Below are 11,438 nucleotides of genomic sequence, written 5' to 3'. Positions count from 1 at the left end.
TTTTTTTATACAAAGTTGGCATTTGACCAAGATATTTATCTCACCCAGCATGGGTATATGTAAAAAGACACCCCAAAACACATTCCTCAACTTCTCCTGAATACAGAGATACCAGATGTGTGACACTTTTTTGCAGCCTAGGTGGGCAAAGGGGCCCATATTCCAAAGAGCACCTTTGGGATTTCACAGGTCATTTTTTACAGAATTTGATTTCAAACTCCTTACCACATATTTGGGCCCCTAGAATGCCAGGGCAGTATAACTACCCCACAAGTGACCCCATTTTGGAAAGAAGAGACCCCAAGGTATTTCGTGATGGGCATAGTGAGTTCATAGAAGTTTTTATTTTTTGTCACAAGTTAGTGGAATATGAGACTTTGTAAGAAAAAAAAAAAAAAAAAAAATCATCATTTTCCGCTAACTTGTGACAAAAAATAAAAAGTTCTATGAACTCACTATGCCCATCAGCGAATACCTTAGGGTGTGTACTTTCCGAAATGGGGTCATTTGTGGGGTGTTTGTACTGTCTGGGCATTGTAGAACCTCAGGAAACATGACAGGTGCTCAGAAAGTCAGAGCTGTTTCAAAAAGCGGAAATTCACATTTTTGTACCATAGTTTGTAAACGCTATAACTTTTACCCAAACCATTTTTTTTTTACCCAAACATTTTTTTTTTATCAAAGACATGTAGAACAATAAATTTAGAGCAAAATTTATATATGGATCTCGTTTTTTTTGCAAAATTTTACAACTGAAAGTGAAAAATGTCATTTTTTTGCAAAAAAATCGTTAAATTTCGATTAATAACAAAAAAAGTAAAAATGTCAGCAGCAATGAAATACCACCAAATGAAAGCTCTATTAGTGAGAAGAAAAGGAGGTAAAATTCATTTGGGTGGTAAGTTGCATGACCGAGCAATAAACGGTGAAAGTAGTGTAGGTCAGAAGTGTAAAAAGTGGCCTGGTCTTTCAGGGTGTTTAAGCACTGGGGGCTGAGGTGGTTAAAAAGGCCATTAGCAGAGAAAGCTGTGATTGTGGCGCTTTTGCACTAGCGATCGCAGCATCAACATAGGGATAGCCTTCCCCCCCCCAACTGTTGCTACTGCAGTCACTGGGGCTGACAGTTTTAAAGGGACATCCCCCTGGGCAGATTATGTGGACAGACTGTAATCCGCAAAAAATGTGGATCTGATGCGGACCGTGTGAATGGGGCCTTAAGTACTGGGACCATCTTTGTTTTTGCATTTTCGTTTTTTCCTCCCCACATTCAAATAACCATAACTTTTTTACATTTCCATTCATATAGCCATATAAGGGCTTTTTGTGTGGGATAAGTTGTATTTTTTAATTGCACCATTTAATTTACCATGTCTTGTACTGGGGTGAAATGGATAAAAACCCCACAATTCCAACAAGGTTTTTTGGGGGGCATTCCCGCGTTAAAAATGACATTGCTGCTCAATACGATTACGGTGATACCAGATTTGTGTAGTTTAGTTTTTTTTACTAATTTAAAAAAATTTGATGTGATCAAAATTTTCTTTGCTTCACCATTTTCTGACATCGATAACTTTTTAATATTTTGGTCTACAGAGCTGTATGAGGGCTTATTTTTTGCTGGACGAATTGTAATTTCCATTGGTACCTTTTTTTGTGGTACATACAATTTTTTGATCACTGTTATTCAATTTTTGGGGGGATAAGGTGACCAAAAATGGTGAATTGTGTGTTTATAATTTTTTTTCCATTAGGGAGTATACCACGCAGGAAAAGTATTTTTATATTTTAATAGTTCAGACATTTTTGAACTTGACAATACCTGTTATATTTCTTTTTTTATTGCTTATTTATTTTTATATGTAAAATTGGGACATAGGGGATGATTTGAACTTTTAATATTTTTGTTAGTTTTTATTTTTTTTATTTTTTACTTAATAACTTTTAGACCCCTTTCGGGGCTGCAACCTGGGATCTTTTGATCGCTTGTCCTATACACCATAATAGAGAACTATTATGATGAATGGGATTCTGCCGCTCTGCCACCTGAACAGTGCCTTATGCACAGCTTTGCAGGCAGATTACAATGACAGCCCTGGGAACCTTCAGCAGGCCCTAAGGCTGTCATGATGATCGATTGGAGCCCTGCCATTTTACGAGTCGCCTCCCTCTGCCTAACTCCACAGATGCCGCGATCGCTATTGAACGCGGCATCTAAAGGGTTAAATGACCAGGTTTGCGTCATCGCCGATTCTGGTCATTGTGGCTGCCTCTCTGCTGTATTATACAGCCAGCACCCGCCATGTATGGAGTGGGGTCAGCGCAGCAGCCCGCTTCATACATTCCCCCAGCCACTATGACATGCAGGTACGTCACAGTGGCTGAAGGAGGTTAATTTTTAGTATGTATGAATCAGGGTGACTGTATTTTATAGGTGGAGTTTACTTCATTAGTTTATTATTTGGATTAAATTTTTTCACCATAATCTGTCCCTTCACATAATAAATTTCAAAACTAACTGCCTGCAGCCACCACTAGGGGGAGCTCAGTGCACAGGAATTGATGCATCTATTGTAATAGTCTCTTTGCACTGAGCTCTCCTATTGGTAGCTGCATACTAATGCAGTGCTTTCACTTCAGGAAGACTTGTAAAAACTGCAGCATTTCTATTCCGTGTGAATTAACCCTTCTCTAGAAGCATTGCATGTAGATAATATTACACTTCTGGGAAAGGAGATCCTCACCGACCATCGTATGGACAAATATAATTTGCTATTAACTGTTATTTCTAAATGTAGAATTACCCTGTAACCGCTTGCTGACCTTCCATCACGGCAGTCGGCACTTATTTTTTTTGGGGGGGTTAAACAAACAGTAAAAAATAAAATAATAATAATAATAAAATAAAAAACGCCACCACACACCATACCGCAGCTTCTAGCCCTGCCGCGGGGAACATACATGTCTTATATCAATTGACCATTTTAATTGCAAAAATATTGTGGAAAGGAGACCATTTTTTCCACTATTTTTGGGGGATAAAAAATAATAAAAACAAGAAAATACTATAATAGAAATGACATAAAATAAAGTCCCTAAAAAAGGCATAAACATTATTTACATATCCAATCTGAAAAAAAAAGTATGGCTTTCAATAACCCAGTGTTGAACTGGTTAAAGATTTTTACTTTTATTGATTTTTACATGTCAGCTTTGTAAAATAAGTTAAAAATCATCAGTTCCTACTCTGCACCAGTAGATGGCGCAGTGGTATAACCTACTCACTATAGTCACACAGATTTCTCCCCAGCTTCATGACTGACACTACATTGCAGGCAACAGCAGAGCCTCCTGTTATTTCCGGTAGGGGGCACTATGCTGACATGTTTGGAACCCCAGCAACTGCTCCAGGATGTTCCTTGTACAGATGTTTTTAGGTGCTCTCCAAGGTACTGAACCAGTACAGTCCAGGCAGCTTCTCTGGTTCTTCAACCAAAGCAAGGAATTTACTGAGCCCCATGTTTCTTGCTGGGTGTGCTGCTTTTCAGATGTTAAAACCACAAAAAAAATGAAACATCTCTGAAGCATTGCTTTACCAGCAGACATCCAATGTGTAATCTAGATCTACTGAATGTCATGCAGCAAACACATGATGGCACTTCTGTCCACAAGCGCTTACCATCTAATGAAGAGTCTATTCTTTACGCCATGTGTGCACCTGACAACATAGAACCTGGAAGTGGAAAGTCAGATTTGGGCACCTCAAGCTGCATTGGTAACCATAAAGAAGAGTGGGCCCCATAGCAAGAGCAAAATGGGGCCCCAACTGGAGCTGGTGCATATCACCAGGGACAGATTTGGCTTTTTTGGGGCCCCAAGAAAATGTACATCTGGGGCACCTGCTGCACCAATAAGCTCCCCACTGTCACAATGCCCTACTCTCAGCATAGCAGGGCAGCCAGGTTGTTCTACCACTGAGATGGGCCCCGCTCATCCACTGGGCCCCTGTGCAGCTGAACCGGCTGTACAGGTGATATGTCTACTCCTGGTTTGGTTTTTTCGTTTTTTATTTTCAGGCAACTGCTTGTGGCCAGCGGGGGCCCCTGATCTCTGGTTTGCATGGTGGCAGTTCGCCCCTGCATGCCACCATTGTAACAGGTCAGTCTGATGCGTATTTGTTGTCCTAGCCTTCTCTTGTGGCCCCCTGGCTAATTTTCCCATTCCTTATTCACTCAGGTGGAGGTCTCTCTGGAGTGTAAGCCTTGGGCAAGATCACACCTCCCATGGGAAAGAAATATGAGGCAACCCAGTTTGGGTCTCCTTCCTTTAAGGTGTCCACAGCATCTGCCTTGACTGCCTTTATGGCATGCATGCTCTTGATGCTATGGAGAGCAATAAAAGTGTGAAATGCTGCGGCGGATATTTCCGAACAAATGATTACATTTTTGGGACCTCTACCAACAACTCTATCTAGTCCAATGTGATGCATAATTCATGGACAATGCCAGGGCACAATCCAACAATAAAAGCATTGTATTTATATTCATCTTAGGAGGCATTGTGTGGATCCAGCCCCCCATTGCATACCTGAGAATTTATAGGGGTCCTACAAGAGGTTCTATGAGGATGCAAAGACATTACAAGAGGCTGTCTCTTATCTGTCAGGAGCACAAGTAGAAGCCTTGCTTCTCTCAACTGATTCCTATGATGACAGACTGTCTTAAAGTTTGCAGCAGAGGGGAATCCTGTAGAGAGTAGGTGGATCCTGTGAGAGGGCTGCCTTAGCAATGAGGATGGGTTCCCCGGTGAGTGAGTGGGTGGCTGCTGCTATTTTAACTCATTATTTGACATCATCCAAACTGCAGATAATGGAATGTGATGAGCTGTCTCTGAACAAGCTGTGTATAAAATGACCTATAGACTTAACAGAGAGAAACTCTCCAGAGAAAATGCACAGTTAAGTCAGTCTCTGAGGGCTACAGTAGAGTCTTGTTTCCAATCTGTGACTCTCTGTCTATTGCATAACTGAATTTCCCAGCATCCTGAGAGTTGTATTTCTGTAACAGTTGGGGAGGCACAGTTTGGAGACCACAGGTATGGGAAATTCAAGTACTATGGTCCCTTACCAGGGGACCACAGTTTGGAGACCACAGGTCTTGAAAGTTGAAGCCCTAGGATCTCTTTCCAGGAGCCACAGTTTGTAGATCACATGTCTTGAAAGTTCAAACAATAGGATCCCTTACCTGGGGGTCACAGTTTGGAGACCACATGTCTTGAAAGTTCAAACAATAGGATCCCTTACCAGGGGGTCATGGTTTGGAGACCACATGTCTTGAAAGTTCAAACAATAGGATCCCTTACCAGGGGGTCACAGTTTGGAGACCACAGGTCTTGAAAGTTCAAGCACTAGTATGTAGACCACAGGTCTACATCAACCTGTCCATGCTTATCACACAGTAGTTGCACAGGTTGACTATCTTTTGCTGTTGTATTCAGCATGTTAAATATTCTAGACATCATTCCTGTTACTACAAATGAAGAGCAAACTATGCCCCTGCAAATGTGCTGGACCTCTGAAAAAGAAAACTAGAATGCAGCAAAACAGCATGCTGAGAGTCATAATTCCATCTCAAAGATATAACCAATTTCTTAATCTGCAGAACCACTAGCCCCATCATCCCCTTCCTATTATAATAAAAAGAACATGCTGAGACTAATATATCATTCTACCTTAGTCACTGGTAATATTGCATATTACAGGCAAAGTGTGACCTGCAGAGACTATAACCCCCATCATTTTTCTCCACTAGCAGGACATCTTGACTAACCTTTGACTGCTGTAGACTTAGGAATGCATGCATGGGTTAATCAGGTCTTCCTTGTGTGAGGCAGAGCCGTGTGGATTTGGGCAGGCAGTGAAGAGGTTACATAATCCAGTTGCTAGACACAAGCAGAGGGGACTCCTGTACCGCAGCTCTGCGCAGGGCTGTTCATTTCAGGACCTTGGAGAGCAGAGAAGGGGCCAGCTCCTGGGATACTCAGAGGACCAGGGGAGCAGAAGACTAGGTGGGAGGCCTGAAGGGGATGAGTGGGAGGCAGGGGGAGAGTGATGAGGTGGATGAGAAGTCCTGCTAAGGATGGCTGGGAATACTGCTCCTTCATCCATCGCTTCTTCTGATGCAATAGCAGCTGGAACCCACTCAGGACCATGAGGACCTCTCTCCATGAAAGACCAGGAGCCCCGGCTCTTGCCATCCCTCCACTACCCTGAAGCCCCCTACAGCTTTGGACGACAGCTGCTATGACCATGGCAGGGGGTCGGAGAGGACTGGTTGCACCACAAAATACCTTTTTGGAGAATATTGTCCGGAGATCTAATGGTAAGGACCTACAAAGCCACCCCATATCTTCTCATTGTTCCTATGCATGAAAGGAGGAATCTCACCTAGAGGTGATTAAAGTGGACAAGAACCTTCTTCCTAAACAATGGTTCACTTCACTTAGCTTGGGATTTATCACTTCACTATTTAACCCTTTAAGCATCAGCCAGGTAGGACAATCTTTTCCTAAACCTAGTGCAAGGATCTGGTTGACATCTGTTCAATCACTAAAATTAATACTACATGATGGTACTGTTGGTCTGGAGGTATCTCAGGGCAGTAAGGAAGATATGAAGAGAAGGAATGGGTAAAAGAGGGTGAATGATATATTTTGGGCTATAAAAACCCTACTAGTGTCATCTATGTGGCCTGCAATCACAGAAGACCACCATAGTCTGCCCTGTGCTTTCTCCATTAACTTGACATGTGCTTGGCTTAAGGGTCTTGTTAACTAAATGTATCATTTTAATCACTGCCTGCAACTGCATACTTTCAGATGGAGAAGACTTTATTACCAAATGTCCATGCATTTGTATCAAGACTGTGACCTGACTGGTACTAACTGACCAATCTGTCTAGTCCAGTGCATCAGTGTAAATTGTAGTACTGGTCCTGCTCACCATACCACCAGAGATATCCCACATGGGTAGCTATAGTCTGCACTATTCTGCCAGGGGGCTCCTGCCCTGTGTGGTTCTTCTATGTTAAGATGATGAGATACCCCCTTAAGTAGTTACTGAGACCATCAGAAATATACAGTCTTCTAAATGATATCTTTACTTGCTCTTCAGCTCTGAAGTAATGCATTCTATAGGCTGATAACCCTGTGATACTGGATTGCTATAGTATTAGGCCACCCCCCTGGAGGCCATGATCTTCTGGAGGTCTATCCTGTTCTTTTTCACTACTATTGATGCAGTGTTCAGTCCTCCTCACATCTAACCTTCTAGTCTCATGGTGAATGGTCTTGGTATGTGAATTCCTCCAGTGTACACAAAGGTTTTGGCTGGGCTTGCTGACTCTTATCAAGTTCTATAGATGCTGCAGAGTTGGTAGGTGCTGGCCATTGTTTACCCCATATATTAGAGATCGTTACAGTAAATGGACGGATGCATCAATAATTCATGAACTGTGCATAAAGCTCAATATCCTACAGTGTAGAAGGAGAATGCCTGCTGAAGTCCTGTGCTTGTCAGGAGGTAATAAACTGTTAGGTTAATCTGTCTGCAATACCAAGATGTGTAAGTGAGAGGATGCTGGCATAGGAGACACCGTATACATCTATCTCATATCTATCTATCTATCTATCTATCTATCATAAAAGGTTCATAAATGGATTATAATTCATATTAATCCTAAAGGAGTTTTGGTGTAAAGCACCACAGGATGATTCCAACTTGCCAATTTTTTGCATAGCCAGAATGATGTAAAGGTCAAATACGTGTTAGAATTACTCTTAGTCTCCGTGATATTCACAGTGATTGGGGACTTCAGCTCCATCTCTGTCCTTCCCCTTTGGATCTACATCCCAGGGACTTGCGTTCCAAATGGCTTTTATGGAGTCATCAATTGGTTTTCTGGAATTAAATGAAAAAGCAAAAACTCTCAGACCCACACAGGCTGGAAATGGTTGAATACGCTGCATTGTAAAACTGCATTATGGTTAAAAACTGGGACCTGATTGGGGACCTTTAACATAGTGTAAAAAATGTCGAGCAATTTTGCATCAAAATATCAGCCTAATAGTTTGGAATTTTTGCGCCAGATTATTGGAATTTTGCAGAATATTTTTGCTCAATATATATATATACAGTATTTTTTTGCTATAAATGCGCAGGCAGAGGTGGAATACTCCTTCAGATCCTTGACACGGACTTAGTTCCATGCCTTTATGTAATCTCCTAGAAGAGCTCTTCTTGGCAATCGTTTCCAGTCGGGGGGAAGAATAAATAGCGTTAAAGTGTTTTAGTCCATTTATAAACACATGACGTGGAGGCCGTTTCTGTCCTTTAGGTCATTAATTGATTGAACCAGGAGAGCCAGTGCTTCTACTGCGCGGCAATAAATGAGAAAGGTTCATTTCATTCCCACAATCTCTTCTTAATATTCTCCTGCGCAGAACCAGAGCAAGACTATTTCAAGCCTTAAAGGGATTCTCCACTTTTTGCAGAAATTTCAGAGATGCCACACACTGAAGTGTAATAGCACAAAAACGACTCCAATGCTTTCGTGCTTACCCTGGCACACATGTAGAAGCCCCCCTGGGTATCCATTAGGGTTGAGCGAATCGAACTCCACGAAGTGGAATTCAATCCGAATTTCAGGGAAAATTATTTCTGGCGCAAAGCCAAATTTCCTTGAGCTTCGTGACAGTGAATCAATTTTCCCTGAATGGTGGTAAAAAAATTAAAATAAAATACTTACCGCATCCGTCCGAGCGCGAAGAGCCGGCCGCCGCCATCTCGATTGAAGATCTTGCACGAAATCCCGTGCACGGTGACATATGACGTCACTACGCCTGCCGATGTGATGACGTCATCATGGGCCCGTGCTAGATTTTGCGCTAGATGCCCGGCTCTTCGCGCTTAAATGGATGGGGTAAGTATGATTTTATTAATTTGACTGTTTTACAGTATAATATTGCTATCAGATGCCGCGATCTGAGGGGTACAATGACGGGGGGCGGCGCAATTCGTCACAAAGGAAATTTTTTTGTGATGCTTTGCTCATCACTAGTATCCATATAAACACGCCGTGGTGTCTATGGCTTCCCAAGATGGTGGCTGTGTCCTCTACTGCGCAGGCGGCGAAAGCATTCATCACAGACATAGATGCAGGAAAGCAGCTATAGACGCCTTGTACCTGCAGCTGCACTGCACAGTTTCTGCACCTGCGCAGTAGAGGATGCAGCCGCCATCTTGGAAAGCTATGCACCTGGGGTAGGGGGACTTCTCCATGTGGGTTAAGAAAAGCCCTCAAACCATGTAGTTTATGTCATTGCACGTCACAGTATGGATTTTCTGAAATTTATGCAGAAGGAGGAGAACCCCTTTAAAGTGAAATGACTCTGAAGTCCAGGTACCGTTGTATAGAAGAGCAGGCTAGAGCTGTATCTACATTTGTAGGGCCTGTGGTAAGTACAGGCTTGTCTACCGTCAATGGGCTGAAACCCCCTCCATTAAGAAGGTGACCACAGGAAGACAACCTCCGTCTAAATTGATGTATTCCATTCATCCCCCCTGCAGGTGAAATATAGTATTACATGCTGACCATTCAAATGAATTGCCCACCATATAATACAGTAGGATTTCCAAAAGGACTTACCCCAATTGGACAACCACTTTCCATGCCCCCTATTAGAGCATATAGATGATATTAAGGAAGGGGGAACCTCTCTTTTAGGCAGAGCAGAGAGCAATTATAAAGAGTAACTCCTATTCTCAAGCTGTAGAGTCTCAATCGCTTTCTGTCCTTAAAGGGGTTGTGCCAAGTTTTCAAGTTATCCCCTAAAGTGATAACTAACTGATTGGCGGGGGTCCGGCTGCTGCGACCACACCGATTATTAGTTATTATTATTTATTAGTATTGAATACCTGGACAACCCCTTTAAGGGACACCTACCAGAAGACTCTTATAGAAGGTTCTATTGTGTGCAGTAAAATTGTGAGAACTGCGTTGTCCTGAAATATGATTGCTTGAAGGTGCAGGCCCAAAGCCTGAGGCTGCACTACCAATTGATTCAGATTATAAAATGGCTTATTCAGATTTCAATGCATAATGTGGTCGTGGAGACCAGGGTTGCCAACCAGAATTTTTCTTTTTATTGGACAACTTAACCCAAAATCACAGACAGCAAACATTTTTTACGGACAAATTGGAAAACCATAATGAATAATAAAGGTTATAAGCTCAATATACTGATAAGACCTCATCACCAACATATACTGATAGCTGTAAAATGATAATTACCACCAAAATAATCTAGTCAAGTACCACGAGAATGAGAAAAATCACGGACACGTCTATTTTTATTTATTTTTTTACGGACACAGGAAAAAAGTTACCTATTTTTACGGACTGTCCAGAAATTTCTAGACAGTTGGTAACCCTGGTGGAGACCTTGTAAGAATGGAAATCATCTTATACTACAATAACTACACCCTACCTGGCTCGAATAGTGACTCATGTGTTGTATAGGATTCCATGAAACAAGAAACAATGCAGTATATTTCATCAGTAGTGCAGCCTCAGGGTTTGGGCCCGTAATTTCAAATGATCATATATCAGCATAGAAGTAAGGTATTAAAACTAATAAAAAAAATAATAATTGTGGTAGGTATCCTTTAAAGAGAATACCTTTAATCAGGACACAGTTACCAATCATGTCTTAAATCCAGCCAGAGGGGGGAAGCTCAGGAGTAGTGATGGACGAACATCTGCCAGAACGGTTCGCGAACGCGAGCAGCAAGTTTGCGGCGGTTCCCATTCATTTTAATGGTAGGCGAACCTGAAAAACCTTCAGCTCATATTTGCAGCCAAGAAATAATTACTAGAAGTGCACAAATAGTCCCACAACACGGACAGTGACATACCAGATGTATTACTCGAATTTGCGATCTCCATTCATTATTTTTTTCAATGCGAAATATCGGCAATATAATTTTCGCATGCGCAAATGCACTATACAGTACCCAAATGCACTATAAAGAAAGTATATTGGTATATAGCACCCCGCTTCAATCAGTTTTTTGGGGGGGACGACTGGTATATCCCACCAGTAGAAATTATTTGTTCCAATAACGCTTGTCCCTCTATATACCGGCAGTATCGCAGCAGAACCGCACACAACTGCCGCACAATACAAATGCACTATAATATACTCTAACATAGAAAGTATATTATAACATTGTACAAGGAAGGCAATCCATTAGAATATACATAAAGATAAAACGTAACCTTTAATAATTTTACTATGAGGGTCCATTCACACGTCCGTAAGTGTTTTGCGGATCCGCAAAACACGTATATCGGCAATGTGCATTCCGCAATTTGTGGACCGCA

At 41.8% G+C, this 11,438-nt stretch overlaps 1 protein-coding gene across 1 annotated transcript in view; it reads left to right on the top strand.

Moving 5' to 3' along the window:
• The first annotated feature begins 6,298 nt into the window (after positions 1-6,298).
• Positions 6,299-11,438, top strand: part of KCNH1 (potassium voltage-gated channel subfamily H member 1) — a 449,532-nt gene continuing 444,392 nt past the window's right edge. Inside the window, exon 1 of the mRNA XM_040430377.1 lies at positions 6,299-6,377. Within this exon, the coding sequence (XP_040286311.1) occupies positions 6,299-6,377 (79 nt within the window). The remainder of the gene's footprint in view (positions 6,378-11,438) is intronic.

This window comes from Bufo bufo, chromosome 4 (assembly GCF_905171765.1).
Source record: "Bufo bufo chromosome 4, aBufBuf1.1, whole genome shotgun sequence".
Classification (NCBI taxonomy): Eukaryota; Metazoa; Chordata; class Amphibia; order Anura; family Bufonidae; genus Bufo; species Bufo bufo.
This window is presented reverse-complemented; position numbering and strand designations above follow the sequence as displayed.